This window comes from Phaenicophaeus curvirostris, chromosome Z (assembly GCF_032191515.1).
Source record: "Phaenicophaeus curvirostris isolate KB17595 chromosome Z, BPBGC_Pcur_1.0, whole genome shotgun sequence".
Taxonomy (NCBI): Eukaryota; Metazoa; Chordata; class Aves; order Cuculiformes; family Cuculidae; genus Phaenicophaeus; species Phaenicophaeus curvirostris.
Window position 1 is genome coordinate 48,426,165 of NC_091431.1, and position 17,518 is coordinate 48,443,682.

General features: G+C 40.6%; 1 protein-coding gene across 2 annotated transcripts in view; it reads right to left on the reverse strand.

Moving 5' to 3' along the window:
• DOCK8 (dedicator of cytokinesis 8) overlaps nt 1-17,518 on the reverse strand; it is a 95,279-nt gene that overhangs the window by 60,452 nt on the left and 17,309 nt on the right. For both annotated transcript variants that reach the window (XM_069881108.1, XM_069881109.1), the window contains 11 exons: nt 14,302-14,477; nt 11,189-11,260; nt 6,886-7,009; nt 6,454-6,666; nt 5,825-5,910; nt 5,196-5,262; nt 4,820-4,969; nt 4,111-4,191; nt 3,178-3,337; nt 2,454-2,593; nt 2,135-2,228 (listed from right to left, as the gene is read on the reverse strand). In XM_069881108.1, coding sequence (XP_069737209.1) covers nt 2,135-2,228; nt 2,454-2,593; nt 3,178-3,337; nt 4,111-4,191; nt 4,820-4,969; nt 5,196-5,262; nt 5,825-5,910; nt 6,454-6,666; nt 6,886-7,009; nt 11,189-11,260; nt 14,302-14,477 — 1,363 coding nt within the window. The remainder of the gene's footprint in view (nt 1-2,134; nt 2,229-2,453; nt 2,594-3,177; nt 3,338-4,110; nt 4,192-4,819; nt 4,970-5,195; nt 5,263-5,824; nt 5,911-6,453; nt 6,667-6,885; nt 7,010-11,188; nt 11,261-14,301; nt 14,478-17,518) is intronic.

The following is a 17,518-nucleotide window of genomic DNA, read 5'->3' on the forward strand; positions in this document are numbered from 1 at the left end:
TCTTGTGGTGAGGGGCCCAGAACTGAACACAGGATTCGAGGAGCGGTCTCACCAGGGCCGAGTACAGAGGGAGAATAACCTCCCTGGACCTGCTGGTCACACCGTTTCTGATACAAGCCAAGATGCCATTGGCCTTCTTGGCCACCTGGGCACACTCCTGGCTCATATTCAGTCGCTGTCAACCAACACCCCCAGGTCCCTCTCCTCCAGGCAGCTTTCTAGACAGACTTGTCCTAGTCTGTAGCACTGCACAGGGTTGTTGTGCCCCAAGTGCAGGACCCGGCATTTGGCCTTGTTAAACCTCATGCCACTGGACTCTGCCCAGCGGTCCAGCCTGTTCAGATCCCTTTGCAGAGCCTCCCTACCCTCCAGCAGATCGACACTTCCACCCAGCTTAGTGTCGTCCGCAAACTTGCTAAGGGTGCACTCGATGCCTTCATCCAGGTCATTGATAAAGACATTGAACAGGGCTGGATCCAGCACTTAGCCCTGGGGAACCCCACTTGTCACTGGCCTCCAGCTGGATTTCACACCATTTCCCACCACTCTCTGGGCCCGGCCATCCAACCAGTTTTCCACCCAGGAGAGTGTGCGCCTGTCCAGGCCAGAGGCTGACAGTTTCCCAAGCAGAATGCTGTGAGAAACTGTGTCAAAGGCTTTACTGAAGTCCAGGAAGACCACATCCACAGCCTTTCCCTCATCCAGCAGCCGAGTCACTTTGTCATAGAAGGCGATCAGGTTAGTCTGGCAAGACCTGCCTTTTGTGAACCCGTGTTGACTGGGCCTGATCACCCAGTTCTCTTGCATGTGCTTCATGATAGCACTCAGGATCACCTGCTCCATGACTTTCCCTGGCACTGAGGTCAGACTGACAGGCCTGTAGTTCCCTGGATCCTCCCTGTGGCCCTTGTAGATGGGCACAACATCAGCCAGCCTCCAGTCCAGTGGGACTTCCCCAGTCTTCCAGGACTGTTGGAAGATGATGGAAAGGGGTTTGGCCAGCACATCCGCCAGCTCCTTCAATACCCTTGGATGAATCCCATCCAGCCCCATAGACTTGTGGGTGTCTAGTTGGGCTAGCAAGGCTCTGACCACCTCCTCTTGGATCACAGGAGCCTCATTTTGCTCCTCTAGCTCCTGGGTTTGTACACAGACAGAACAACTTTCTTTACAATTAAAGACTGAGACAAAGGAGTCAATAAGTACCTCAGCCTTTTCCTCATCCCCTGTCACTGTTGCTCCTTCTGCATCCAATAGGGACTGTATGGTCTCCCTAGTCCTCCTTTTATTATTTATATATTTATAGAAGGATTTTTTGTTATCTTTCACAGACTTTCCCAATCTGATTTCTAGCTGAGCCTCAGCCCTTCTGATTTTTTCTCTACACAATTTCACTTCCCTCCTGTAGTCCACCCAAGAGGCCTGTCCCCTCTTCCAGAGCCCATAAACGTTTCTCTTCTTCTTGATATCACTCAAGATCTCTCTGTTCAAACAAGCTGGTTTTCTCCCCTGCTGGCTTTTTTTCCAGAACATGGGGATGGCTTTCTCCTGAGCTGCTAGGATTTCCTTTTTGAAGAGCTCCCAGCCCTCATGGGCTCCCTTGCCCTTAAGTACTGTCTCCCATGAGACTTTGCCAACCAGCCTTCTGAAGAGTTCCAAGTCTGCCCTCTGGAAATTTAATGCTACTGTCCTGCTAACCACCTTCTTCACTTCACCTAGAACAGAAAACCCTATCATCTCATGATCACTTTGTCCTAGGTGTCCACCTACTGCCACATCCCCCACAAGGCCTTCTCTGTTCACAAACAGCAGGTCCAGGAGGGCACCTTCCCTTGTTGGTTCATTCACCAGCTGTGCAAGGAAGTTGTCTTTCACACACTCCAGGAACCTCCTAGACTGCTTCCTTTCTGCTCTATTGTACTTCCAGCAGATATCAGGAAGATTGAAGTCTCCCACAAGAACGAGAGGCATTGAGAGGCATCTTAGGTAGAGACTGTGAAGCCAGGAAGTTCCAAAACAGCATACACTATAGACTTAAAGCCCAAGTTAATTATATTTTGGAGTTGGAATTTAACAGAACAGTTTTGGGGAGAAAAGTACATACATCCTTTTACATCCAAAATGAATTATGTACCTGGTAAAGTCTTAATTCTTCTCTGCAAGGAAGATGATCTTTTAAAATCAGCTAAAAATTTGAACAGATCTTCATCACTGAGTCTGTCTCCTTCCTATCAGGAGAAAGACAAAAATCATTACCTTTATTACAACACTCCTGAGAAAAACCTCTGAGTGAACTATATCCTCGAGGCATGCAAAACAAGTGGGTTACTGCCTACTTGACAGCAGTTACCCTCTGTCTGCACAGAAATATAAATGGTTACTTTTTCCAAAACAGTTTGCATTACATAGATGAAAAATGTCTTGGGCAATCAGAAATAACGAGTATCGAGTACCTGTTTAAAGAAGGTGCTGAGCGTCAGAGAGGTTGTTTTGAAGTTTGATACTGGATAACTGTCTTCTGAGCTGAGACTTCTCTCAGAAAGTCTTCTTGCCTGTAGCATTGTTGCCCTCTTGTCACTAGTGGATCCTTTCCCTTCAATGGGAAATTAAATGAAACATCAAGTTGCTTTGTGTCACATCAGTACAAAATACACTACACAGAATACACCAGAAATTGACAGCTTGCCAGCAACATCAGAGGACAGAGAGAGTACCACTACTTTTATTTCAGACAATGTGAAATAGTGGAATGCCAGGATACACCTAACGAAGTGACATTACTTCTGCCACAGAGCATGAGCTTATTCACATTTTAAGTTCATGGCTCATGAAGCATGTTGGTCAACATTGACCAGTTACACTCCAGAAAGTAAGGTGATATGTATTTTGATAGCCCTGTTTTAAAATGGAAAAGGGAGTTCTACTTCTTCAAAGTCAGTGTTCAACGAAAATTGGGCCTAAAACATACAAGAATATTTAGTATAAATAAAAGTAAATTCTCAGAGATGAAACAGTGAGCATATTAAGTTGGGTTTGTAGCACTGAAGAGGAAGGCTAAGAAGATGTGACTTGGAATATGTTGTTTCACTCTTGATGCCAGAGTGAATGATACTCTTTCCCATGTACAGTCCTACTGAAGAGTTGCTTTTCATTAGTTATAAAAGTTAAGACAACTACCATTCAAACCTTCGGCCTCAGGTATTTCTCGTTCAAGTGTTGAAAGGTTGAAGAAACTAGTTAAGCTTATAGGTATCCAGGCGAATGGCATTCTGTATTTCCCCAACCGCTGACAAAAGGATTCAGCGTGGGCTTTCAGTTTTTCAATCTTTTCTTTTGTCTAAGAGAAAGAAAACAATTATTGTTTAAAAAGCAATTAGTTGTTTTAGTGCTACTACAGCTAAAAAATGGAAATTACATATTTACAGTTCAGTAACTAATCTGCAATCTTATCTCTAATGTTTTCTTGGTCCATCACTGTCAAGCTAACAGCTGTTTTGATTTGTACATTCACTTCTCCTTTCTTTTTAATGGTTTATTTTCATTAGATTAGACAACACAAATCTTATTGCAATGACTCTTGAGCCCAGCATGAAACATTAGCAGGTTCTACTTCCTTCATCAGGTAGAAAAACAATATTCTAAAAGTGAAAGATGTGCAGAAGTCAAGGAAGCATTGTCAATCAGCCCCAGCAACGTAAATGACCATTAATTCCTTGAACAGAGCTCATGTTATCTATGAGTGACAGTACTGAACTGGTCATGAGGATACTACAACAGATTGTTTGCCCATCCAAATCAATAACATGTATCTCAGGTACAAATAACTCCACATTGCACTGTCATCTCCTTTGCTTGCCCCTGCCTGCTTTGTGACTCAAAACTTTGTCAGTACTGCTTTCCAGAATGGTCAGTAATGAAAGTGCATCTTGCCTTCTCATGACTGCTTCCTGATGGTGGCAGATACTGGATTGCTTGCACCACGGATGCACCAACCAGCTTCCTTCCCAATGTGCTTGGGATTATCTTCCAAAGAGTCTGCTCTTTCTCTGTTTTTCTTTCCCTTGTGCATGCATTTTTTGATTTACACTCTCTTTACAGTTATTTACTTACCTTGCCAGACTCACTCTCTTTAAGAACCATGTAGGGCTCTGCACAGTCTCCAATTTCTCCTTGCTGAAGCACTTTTTCTATCTACAAAAAGTGGTAAAATAAAACACTTGCAAGAAAAACATTACCCACTACAAGTTGCTTCTCTAGCAATACAAAAGACCCTGCTGAAATGTGCAATACATAATTCTTACAAATGTCTTTATGGAGTACCTGATATTAAATCTTCTCCAAGTTTCCATTTCATTTGTTAGAAAGCATGAAATATATACATGACAACACCATCAGTTGGGTACTACTGCATTTTCACTGAAATCAGGAAAATGAATGCATTCCAAATGAAGTGATTCACAGTGACTCAGTTTCAGAATTAAATAGACAACATGATGTAAAATGCACTAAACCAAAGCCAACCCCGCCCCCGCAAATGTAATTAAACTTTCTAAAGATGGCTTATTTCACCTTATTTAAATTTAGCTTAGGCAAAGATAGGCAATTCTAAATACTTAGTAGAATTAGAACACAGGTATCAATATAACTTTTTAGTTTGGGAACGAATATACACCAATGAACGAACACCTGATTGTGTACTATTAAAAACTATCACAATTCATCTCAGCTCAGGAAAATCACATTTGTTGGGTCCATGAACTCAGGCAGCAGGCATAGCCAGGAACACGAAGAATGGTGTTAAAGTAACACTATAACATACCTTTATGACTAGGTATATATCTGATGAAGGATAAGTGACAGAAAACACTGCTGATCTTGCCTGAGTAGACAAGTCAATGGAGGGTGTATGAGAACGCAAGAATCCTCTTAATGAATCAGGGTTGAGGTCACAATGAAAATTCTCTGAGATCTTGAAAAGAAAAAGAATTAAAATGCATTGTAAAGTAAAAAGGCATAAAATCTTAAAATAAGTCAAAAGTAATAACTAGAACTACAAACTAAACAATTGCAAGCATGTGACTTTGACTGAATAAGAAGAATGCTGGATCAGACTGCACATGTGAAAAAGTTGTCGTTTTTCACTCCAAAGATAAAAATCCCAGCCAACTGAACAAAAATACTGTATGCACACTTACCTTTTTTCTTTCTTTTATATCATAGAGAGCTATGCATGCAAACAAAGGTTCAATCTCTATATCAAATCTGTTAAGGAAACACACACAAGACACTGATTAACACTGCAGTCTTATGACTCTGCATAATAAAAAAATGAAAGGGCTATATTTCGACTGGTACTTCCATTATAAAATAAGGAGAAATATTTAGTTCCAGACCTCAGCTCTCTCAAAGCCTAGAGGATTTTTTATTAGTCCATTTTCTTAGATCATTTTAAGAGCAAAAGAAGGAAAGCAAACTGCATGCAATTTAATTTCTAAACTTGTAAGAAAGTTGGTCTCAGATCCCAATTAAAAGTTATCATAGCTTCCTTGATTTTTTTTTCTGTTTATAAAGTCCAGTAGTATGTACGGAGATCAATCTAGTATATACTTAATGGAAGTATATAATTTGGGCTTATTTCCAACTCCTTTCCACCCTGACAGTTTAAAGACTTCTGTAATGATGTACAGACATCATACTCTGCTACTCCAAGAAAGAACAAGCAAGTATATAAACACTTGCTGAACAGGACACCTGCAGCAGGACTGGCAGCAGTACGCTGCTATGAACTGAGAAATGGTGAGCAGGGGTTGTAAAGGATACTTACTTCAGAGTCTGCAGCTTCACCAAAATCCTGTTGCCCAGATGCTCCTTTGGGCAGTCTGGCACCGGCCTTATCTCCACTGCATCTTCCTATCGTGAAACAGTTATTCTAGTCATATTCAATTAAAACAACTATAAATTTATATGCCTACACAACATGTTTATATTAAGTTAATTGGGCCACTGCTACAGACTTAGCACCTTCCCCCATACAGTGGGCTTTTCATCTCTTCAGATAATGGAAGAGAATTGGGTTATATTTCAAATTATTTACACTTCTGACTCCCATGGGGCATTTACACTGAATATTTACATTTCTGGCCCCCAAGCAAGCTTTATGGTGAAGGGTAACACCCTGACACACCCACATCACTAGCACAGGGCTTGACCCACACCAAGTGGGGTGTAATGAAGCCTCAGTCAACATCGCAAGTCTGAGTACAACCTCCTGAGTGCATATTCAAGATAGCTGACGGAAGCCGACAAAGACATGCCTTCATCGCATTATAAACCAATGGAGACATTTATACAAGTCACAAAGCCCCTTTTTCAACCGTGGTGCAACTTTAACTTTAAAAATGCTGGGACAAGTAGCTCAGGAAGGTTTGTGAGCCAGTCATCCTCTCCACTCACCTCATCCATGGAGGGGTAGAGGGCAAGGAGCTCAGCGTGCCTGTTGGTACGCCGTGCCTCCTCATTTTGCCTCTCAAACTCCTCGGCACTGACATGCCGAAGCAGGTTTTCCAGGCGAGGGTCGGGCTGCAGGCTGCGCAGGTCAAAGTCAGAGGAGGCAAGGGGAGTCCTTGAGGCCTCCTCAGGGAGCACATGGACATGTCGGGGCCCTGCCTGCTGGAAAATAACACAATGGCAAGATGTAGCTTGGGCACTGTGGTGTCATGAAATGTCTCTTGCTTGTCTGGCAGAGAGGTCCTTAACGCCACCTCTGCCATTAGACCTAAGATCACACATGGACTTCTGCTTGACACCACTACAGACAGCCTAGGATGCTTCCTTTGAGAAAAGCTGGGATATTTGATCACTTTTCCCAAAGTAATGAAGATTTACCTGAAAGTTTGCATCACCAGAATCCAATGTTTCTGATTCAAACGTTTGTTTTTGGAGTGTCTTGTGAAAATCTTTTCGGGATCCCTTGTTTTTCAGTCTACAAGTATCTGAATTCCCTTGGTTCCTTTCACAGAGAAGACCGAGTGAGTCAGGGCAGCACAACAAGAAGTTAAGGGAAAATAAAACAGAGAAGACAAATGTTAAAAAATACTAAGTAACTGGAAACATTATTGTGCAAAAGCACAGTGTAGCACAGCTTTTATGAAAAACGCAACATTTTACAATGTTTAATTGTTTTATCATACCACTGTAACTCTACCTTGTACATTAAGAATGATTTTAAAAGAAGGAAAATTAAATAAGATCATTTTTGCATTGACTGTGAGCATGAGACAGCAGCAAAACCTGACCTAGGTACAAATTCAGGTCTAAGCTCCTCATCAGACATGCTGATTATTCCTGTGACCTTAAGGACATGGATCGGGATGGCTGATCTCCTAGCTGGCTCTTTTCTCCTGCAATCATACATCGAAGAGCTTACTGTTCTCTTCTCCTGGGCCTAGCTGGTATCCCAAATTAATTGCACCCACACCTCTCAAACAGTGCCTACTTTTGAAGAGGGCTATTGCTATGGCACAATCTAACCCCTTCTGCTGTCATCTTCCCAAAATTTTGCAGCAAGGTACCAATTTCAAATACATTTTTGTGGTAGATGGAAAAAACAGCAGTACTCCTGAAAAAAAAAACCATACCAGACACATCCAGAGCTCTATTTCTTCCACTTTAGTACGCAGTTTGCTAAATCCAATGATGGCCTATTTTGCAATCAGCCTCCTCAGTTACTGTATCCTGCTTAATCCATTTTCCTTACCGCAACACTCCCGAAGCTATGTCTAAACATCTGAGTGCTTTCATAAAGCAATGATAAGCAATTATTGATAAGGGAGACACTTCTTAATTACATTTTGGGAGTAACTGAATTATATGCTCTGTTATGTTTTAATTTTAATTGTTCACATTTTAATCGTTTACCAGTTCACTGCAAATGAAAACTGAAGCAATAAAAGACACAACCTCCCTCTCCTTGGATGTGACCTTGTTTTGGAACCACCTTAATCATCCAGAATGAAAGACAGAAATTGCTCATGATCTTACTTTAAAACATTTCAGCATCCAATAGAGGTTGTTGACTATTTTTTCACTATCTCCAGTGGAGAACAAATTATTAACAGAGATCTACCTGTCTGAGATCACACTCTCCCTGTGGTGTGCAAGCTACTCTAGAGATGCCTTTCCTCTAAATTATTCCTGGCATCTTTATTTATACCGCTTATTTATTTTAAAAAGCACAGTAAAAATCAAAACTTATAAGAGGCAAAACCTGCTGTTAGTGCATATTTTAATGAATGGTCACACAATGAATTAAGAAAATGGGACAAGGAAAAGAAACAAAGGACAACTGAAAGGAGAAAGGAACAAGTGTATCATTCAGCCCCTGGCAAAAACACATGGACCTCTCAGTTGCAGCCAGTCTCTCTACCACATACCTCTCTGCTCTGGGGCACGAGGACCACCTCTACTCATGCTACCCACTGAAGACTCTTCAGTCTCCTGTTCTGAAAGTTTATATCCATGAGCAGATGAAAACCACTTATACATTCCTCCCATCAATAGCTCACCAGATCATAAGTTCAGCGACCTGTTCTATGAATCTTTGTCTCCCAAGTAGGCAACTGGAGTTTTCCCAGCCCTACTCAAAACAGTGCAAAGCTCTCTACAACTACTTTTTCTCATTGTTTTTGATTCCTCTCTGTTCTTCTTCTCACAGAATGACAACATCGGAAAAAACCCACAGGATCATCGAGTTCAACCATTCCTATCAATCACTAAACCATGCTCCTCAGCACCTCATCCACCTGTCCCTTAAACACCTCCAGGGAAGGTGACTCAACCACCTCCCTGGGCAGCTTGTTCCAGTACCCAATGAACCTTTCTGTAAGGCGGAGCCTGAGGCCATTCCCTCTTGTCCTGTCCCCTGTCACTTGGGAGAAGAGGCCAGCACCCTCCTCTCTACAACCTCCTTTCAAGTAGTTGTAGAGAGCAATAAGGTCTCCCCTCAGCCTCCTCTTCTCCAGGCTAAACAACCCCAGCTCTCTCAGTCGCTCCTCGTAGGACTTGCTCTCCGGCCCCTTCACCAGCTTCGTTGCTCTTCTCTGGACTCTCTCCAGAGCCTCAACATCCTTCTTGTGGTGAGGGGCCCAGAACTGAACACAGGATTCGAGGAGCGGTCTCACCAGTGCCGAGTACAGAGGGAGAATAACCTCCCTGGACCTGCTGGTCACACCGTTTCTGATCCAAGCCAAGATGCCATTGGCCTTCTTGGCCACCTGGGCACACTGCTGGCTCATGTTCAGTCACTGTCAACCAACACCCCCAGGTCTTTCTCCTCCAGGCAGCTTTCAATCCAGACTTCTCCCAGTCTGCAGCACTGCACAGGGTTGTTGTGCCCCAAGTGCAGGACCCAACATTTGGCCTTGTTAAACCTCACCCCATTGGTCTCAGCTCAGCGGTCCAGCCTGTTCAGATCCCTTTGCAGAGCCTTTCTGCCCTCCAGCAGATCCACTCAGCTTAGTGTCATCTGCAAACTTGCTAAGGGTGCGCTCAATGCCTTCATCCAGGTCTTGAGCATAGTGTCCAAGCATAACATGAGAGTCCCAATAACAATCTATCACTGGTTTAGGTGACACTGCAGCATCTTTTACACTATGTTTTTCTTTGCAAATTTTAATAACTTGCTTGTTTTGTTAGATTCAGACATCAAAGCTTAGCTCTCCGGCAGGGCCCTTCATCACATTTACCACAGACTCAACCGCTCAATTAAGTTTATGAATGCAAATTTCCCTTATCTTAATGAGGGAATGAAACAGCAAAATACGCAACAAATAATTTCTTACATGTGTACTTCTATGGCTTCGTTCATATTTCTACAAGCACATGTAAGTGTAAAAGTGGCTATGTTCTACTTTTCACCTTACCTACTTTACTGCTCACTTCTCACTGATGTGCACACATAAAGCTGCATGCTGGCTCTTTACCGTGCCCTCAGAACAATACTGCATTAAAGAGCTAAGCCTGTGCTTCAAGCACTGCAGGTGGGGAGCTTGCAAAACCCGCTAGCATATTTTTAGTGACTCACTGTGGAACAGTTCTGAGAATCAATTTCATCATCACCCCTGGAGGAAGTCTGTTAATAACCCTCAGCAGCTGCTCTGTCCCTGCACAAGCTGCATAAATAATTAAATAAGGCAATTCCTTTATGATCACCAGGAGTCAACACACAACACACTCCCCATGGATGTACATCAGGTCAGAAAAAGAGAGTAGCAAGGGCAAGCAAAGAGGCAAACCAAAACAGGAGCAAAAGTGCCAGCACTCTACCATCGGCTGCTACTACTGCTTCTCAAGAATAGGGCATGAGTGCAGGAGGGGATAAACAGGATGTGGCCCGAAAAAAACACAGCTCCAAAAACCTCTTCCTGAAGAACACTAGGGGCGTGATTGGGAAAGAGGCGAGGTCCACTAGCAGACCACATCCCTGGGAGTCTGGGGAGAGACACCCCTGCACAGAAAGCACTGAGAGTTCCCTTCACATTCAATACATGAAATAAAATGGATTGAAATGCAGCAATAAAATTAAATTCAAGTAAATTAAAATAAAGGAAATTAAATCTCTTGCAGCAACTACGTGTTCAATTCTGTGGATTGAGTTACATGGAGCCCGATTGCTTACCGATGTATAATACTAAAGTTGAATGTTACATTAATAATCGCATGAATACAATCAATGGCTGCTGGGAAAGCCCATAATCCTTGTTTTTTGGGGTTCTAGCACTCGACGGATGTAATTAGAAATCATATCATTATGAATTTTCAGGCAACAGAGAGGAAAATGAAGAGCATAGAAATATAACCTTTATCCCTGTCATCTTTCCTCTTAGCGTGATCAAATAGTAGTAGTATTCCTGACTTAGATAAATCATCACTACAGACAATCAATGTAAATTTCTTCCCAATTAATTCCCAGAGTGCCGGATAATTAAGAAGTAGATGCAACAATATTTAGTTACAGCTCACTGGCTCAAACAAAACAATATAGTTATATACAGTACTGAAAAGTCAGTTGTTCTCTTCAGTCACTTATTCAAACCCTTTTTCTTTAGGATGACTTATAACAGCAAGCAGTTCCTCTCTCACCAAGAAGACGCAAAGTATTTAATATTTTATTTACTTGTATGTAGCTTACTTTCGATTCACAATCAGCCACTCCCGGATATACATCTGAACGCAGTCTCTGACATGTGAGTCCAGTTCAACCCTGGGGAAAAGAAAGCAACATTTTGTAAATATTTCAGTACCTAGTTCACACCTTAAGGAGAAAGAAATTTATCTAAACATGGTGTTCAGATAAAGGCCTCTCTATTAGTCCTCTTCTTTATATTTATTTAACTGCTAAAGTATTGTTTGAGATTTGAAGTATTCTGTGTATTGCCCGAATTCCCTGATTCAGGTTTTTATTACTATGTTTATAGATTAACAGACATACATTAAACAGAGGTAACTGCTACCACACTATGTAGTTCATGAATATAAGACTAATGTTGCTATGAAGCACAGCAAAATAAAAGAAATTATACCAAGTAACCATCAAAACATGATAACAAGTCTCAATATGGAGAGGTATTTTTTTTCAGAGGCTTCAGCTCCATGACTCTTGCAAATACATAGTGTCTTGCATGCTTTTGGCGTAATTTTCTTTCTCATAGAAAATAAGACAATTCTAGAAAGGGCCCCTTTGTTTTTAATCAGACAGCTTAAGTAAACTTTAGGGTCTAAGAATATATTACGATTTAATTTTATGATTTTCAAATAAGTCTCATTTCATGTAGGAGGTTGTCAGTGCTGCCTGGTAGCATGGATACTGATTGCAACTGAGATGCTATAAGGTGAACTTGATATCTGTGAATTTCCTGTCATGATATTTTAGCATAATTTTCCCACTCCTATTCTAAAAAATTTCAGTGACTTGTGCCAAAATCACTTGTTATATCCTCCAATCCAAGTGACTAAAAGAGTAGGATACACATGCAATGCAGTAATGGGTGAAAGGTATGATACTTTTTATCACTTTCTACCCAGAACTCTTAAACAAATTTGCTATCAGTTACTCAGATCAGGTAATGCCTCATTTGGGTTCATGCTTGAGCTGCAGGATGGAACCTTAAGTCTACACCAGACCACTGTGTGCCTCTGACACTGCCTGATTGACCAAGCAGGTGGTCACTTTCTGCATCTGTTTCAGGTGGGACCAAATGTCCTGCTGTGCAAGCAGGCAACATGTTAACACAGTTTGGTTGGTAGTACCTGTTTCCTGCTCTGGTGCACCACACAGTCTGCACTGCCTGCAAGTACTACCTATGGTACATGTACCTCTGCTGCTCTCATCTTCCCTAACACATCCTGCCATCTTTGACCAGGATTTTCTGTAAAAGCACTAATATCAATAATGGCAGTGTCAATGGCTTAGTGTGAAGCTACTGTGAAAAGAAACTGCTGAAATAATATTTGTTGATATTGACTATTTCAGCTTTGCCTCTCACTCCTTACAAAACTCTCTGCGGTGCAAATCAGGCCTTAAAAGTGATTGTACAGCATGAGTCTACATTTTCTCCTACTGGAAAAACGAAGAGGTTATTGCTGCTTTAAACAGTAGGAATGCTGGGAAGTAACTCTGTAAATGGGAGAAATCGTCATCTTATACTTTAAATTTCATTCAAAGTTGGATAATCTTTTACTATTTCTGTCCATCATTTAAATAAATGAGAACTTCAAGCATCAAAATATTCAGTTTCCCACATCCGTTCTCTCTTCCCAGTCCACAGGAAAACAGGAATTCATGACAGAGATTGGAACATTTTCTATGAGTATCTTCAAGTGAAAAGAAGCTTCTGTACAAATGTTACATAATCCCTATGAGCTCTACGATTAAAAGAGTCCTCTGGTGACCTAGCATGGCACCTCATCTCTGTCATCTTCTGCTCACCTGAACTTCCTGAGAGATGCATTAGGCCAAGGAGGAACTTGAAGGCTGAGATCTTTTTTTAGAGAGAGTAGTTCTCAGCTAGTGCACTGGTGGCAAAAAATTATATAAACCATGGCTCCTGCTTAGCCTCATGGCATTTGACGTGTTGGGCAGAAAACACTGACCAAATACTGCTGTTGTATTGAGCTCTACTCTGTACAGTGGGCTGGTATAAATAAGACCAGGTTGTAACAGCGTTTGCAGGAACAGAGGGGGATGTAGGTCAACCCTGTGAGCCAGGACAGCTAAGCCTATCGTTCCCTTCAGTATTCAGGTTCAGTACAGCAGAGAACACAGACTGTCCCGCTCACTTCCTGAATACACTGGAAGGAGCCAACCCCATGTCCTAAACACATCACAGCATTAACTGTCTTTGCAGACAGGACAGTTTGGGGCTAAACTGCTGCTGACCTTATTTATCTGGCTGTTACTGCTTGCAAAACTCAATAAGCCTTCATGGTTCTACTTGAAGGTACCACTTACAGCAAAACAACCCTTGTATATTATTTTGTATACAATGCACAGGATTCTCCTAGACCGCATCAGAAAACTCCCCAAAGCATTCCTTTTTCCCATTCTGAAAAATTCTGTAGCCCTTAGTTTACCTGTTTATGAAATCAGCTTAAATATTTCCAGGAGGTTTGAGCACCAATATTAAAACATGTTACCCATTTTAATTTAAAAGCTGTTGGAAATAGTAGAAACCTTCGTAATTATTATTCATCTCAGCCTGAAATCAAAAGTGACTTCTACAGTAGAAATTAAAACTTCATTTTTCCCGAAAAGTTTGTGAAGCATGAACTACTTCCCCTATTTAAGCAAGATGCTACTGAGAAAGAGATGCTTAGTGATCTTACCAATGCTATATAAAACACAGCTGGGGAAAAAAAAAAAAAGAAAAAAAAAAGAAAAAAAAAAAAGAAGAAAGATAGAAGTCTCAATATTATGCTTACTCTTATGGTTACTACTTGATCAGAATCAACTTCCATGTCTGGGATCACAGCTACAACGTTACTTTTCATTCTGCCCTCCTGTCCTTCTTTATTATTCTTCCTCATCTATGTCTACCTCACTTCTGCTGCTACCAGATAGCTCAGGAAGTCGTGTAAGCACTTTCATCATCTTAAGTGTGTAAACACAGTCCTAACAAAATCAATGGCAAAGTTCATCTGCCTAAAGTTCAGCAAGTGCATAACAGCTCACTGGAGGCAGGATCAACATCTTCAAAACTATTCTTAAACCTGCAAGCATTCTGAAGGGAGAGGAAGTCTACTTACCCGTCTTCTGGCATAGAGGGCTGTAAGGTCCTGCATTCTTTGGGTGTAAAGGCAATGTCCAAGTCATCTTCAGGGAAGTCACCAAGTTCTTGAGCTAGTTCTGAGTCCAAGTTGTTCAGCTGCGACATTACAAAGCCTTCAAAATCTACTGGGTCTACTGCATCATAAAAAGAAGGCTAATGGAAGAAATAAAAAGGTGTTTATTTTAGCAACAGATTTTTTTTCTTAATAGTGGAATTTACGCTTATTTAATTAATTCTTGTCATTGTAATATTATTTATTAAATATCAGAAACAAACTTCTAACATTATATACAGTGCCACTGGATTTAATGCAGAGAAAAGTTGCTAATGAAACATTCAGTTAAAAAAAGAAAGGGAACAAAGAGAGAAAAGCTTTAAAACACAAAGAAGAAAGTGAAGATCCTGTACCTAAATCCAAATTTGCATCTATTTTCTCTATCAAGATCTCCTAGATGCTGGTAGAAGGACAGTTGACTAAGGTACATCTTGGATGCCCTCAGATGTGTTCTACTGGAGTGCACCTAGTCCTCCTTGTACAATCCATGGTGTTAAACAGAATTATGAAAAAAGCAGCAGTGAGTAAGAGCAACAGAGGTCAAGGGCAGTGGCCAAAATGATGGTGACAGGTAGTGCCAGCTGGCAACAAGCTGCCAACGAACTGTACAGCACATCTGATGCACTACAATAATACGGCCAAGGCAGTAAGTCTTGGAAGTTATACTGAGCTAAGGACCAACTATAAACACGTATGGCTGCCATCATGATGATGTCACTTATTTGAGGTGCTGTGCCTCAAAGATACTATTAGCAATGTTTGTGTGCTTTCAACTCCAAACAAACTTGGGGGCAAAATTTACCAAAAATCAGAAGAAATTATTATTTTCCATCTCTGAATATTACTGGCTTGCATATTGTTGGAGTTCTAATTGTATTGGATTTTTCAAGGGTTAGTACAGTAACTACATAGAAACTACCTAAGTTATTATTGCAGACCTTAGAAATCCACCATTTCTACAGGACATGGCATTGCACCTTGATATCTGATTACATTTAATCAACCATTCTTACAAAGAAGTCGGTTCAGAACAAAGTTAAACACGCACATGCTCTGCTACTCATAAACACTATGAAGCTGTCTGACTCTTTTTAAAATCTGCTTAGTATCAAAAACAGGGGCATAAAATTTTGTTTGATACGGTACCTAGAAAAGTTCCACATGCACGTAAGTTTAACTTTAAACATTAAAACTGTATGCTATTTTATGTATAGATAAAATGGAAAGTTATTTTGTTTTATAACCAACAAAAATAGCCTGTTTAGAAAATAAAACATCTGACCAGTTGAGTAGGGACCAGCATCTCATAGTAATTTTATGACAAGTAACTAACAGATTAAAAAACTACGGCTTCAGAAAACCTATAGTTTACGAGTTCTGGAACTGTCAAGGGAAGCTCAGGACAGTAAAGCACAGAAAAATAGTTAGAGCATTGGAATTATAGTGCTGGGATAACTTATTTACTAAGAGGTAGTATTCTAGCAAAAAACAGCTATCAAATCATTGTTGTCCATAAAAAGCAGCAACTGCATTTCACTGATTAACCCACACACATTAGCACAAACTGCCTTCTGGAGCTGCCAGCAAAAAGTCAGAACATAGATCTGATAATCTACCTTTATGGTGCTGTTGGGAAAATACAGCACCCAATGTCCCTGATACCAACACTGCCTTCATATTGAACGTTACTGCGGTTACTGTCACATCCTACATGCATTCTGCAGCTGTCCTCCTTATACTCCAATATTTTTCTTCACAAATGAGATCTGTGGGCCAAAACTGTGAATTCTTCACTCATTATTACTGAGTACTACCTATGCAAGGCTCTCACGAAAGTTAAGAGGACTTTTGTTGAGCATGACGTGACATAATTTCCCCACAACATCAGGAATTTTAGCTCAATAGGGCGATGAGAAGTTCCACAATTTATGAAATATGCGAAGGTGCTTAACAGTGGCAAAGGTCTGGGTAACGGAACTAAAATGGCGTGCACATAATATGCCACATCTGCAGACAGGAAGATAAGTTAAAGGTGACTAGTGGTAAATACAAGTTTTGGAGCCTTTTTAGCATTTTAGAAGTATAGGTGAGAAAATTATTCAGCTAAAAATAACCCAGAAACATCTTACAGAGAGTGAAGCATATTTAGAAGAAATGTGCTAAAAATGTCTAAAAGAAGCGGAATAGTTTAAACTTCTGGAAAAAACAGATGTGGTAAATACTCCTCCAAATTACGTAGAAGAGATCTTTGAACAAACCAAACCACCACCCCTTGCTCCAGGTTCCTGTTTTATAGGGAAAATGTAATGGTTTCTGCATAAATGAAGTCTCTGAGCTCACCCCTCTTCCTGCACATTTAAGGGATTGAACAATTCTCTGAAAACACCTTTAGGAAAATCTCTCTTTTTCTTTGCTCTTTTTATCCAAAGGGCAAACCTAAAATTGACAGTTAAGTCTGGCAAACATGAGGCAGCCAGCTGAAGAAAAACACTATGCTGTTAATATATTTTTAGGTTAAGCACTATCTCTGCTTTGTACCTAGTGCAGAGCTGAGCATAGTGGATCAACAGTTATAAGTAAATAGTGATCTTTATTAGCTATTGATTTTTTATTAGTCATCAGCACAATATTGTTGAAGTTCATTGACTGCCAGTGGGGAAAACATTACATGATTGTGCATGTATATATGAAGATCTATTTAAAAAAATAATTCACAAAAGAATCATGTAAAACATGGCTCAAAGCATACAAACATACACTGTGTCTTTTCAGTTGCTGAAGATGTAATGTTTTTCATACAAAATATTTTTGCTTAGGAGAACCTAATTTTTGATTAAGCATTGCACTTCCTTTCAGAAAGCACACTATTCCATTCTGACAATTCAAATCCATTGTATTTCATTGTTTTCTAACTTTTCCTAGTTGAAGTGTTTACAATAATCTTTAATCACTAGAAGTGTGTGCTTTTGACTATCGTAAATTAGACACAAATGTAAAAAAGATGGTAAAAAAGCTAAACACAGATGGAGGGTGACGGTATCCCTAACGACTGGTGCAAATTATCAAAAGAAACAGAGATACTATTTCAACTGAGAAGTCAAAGCTCTTTTTCATGTATCATTCTAATGTGCAAAACAAC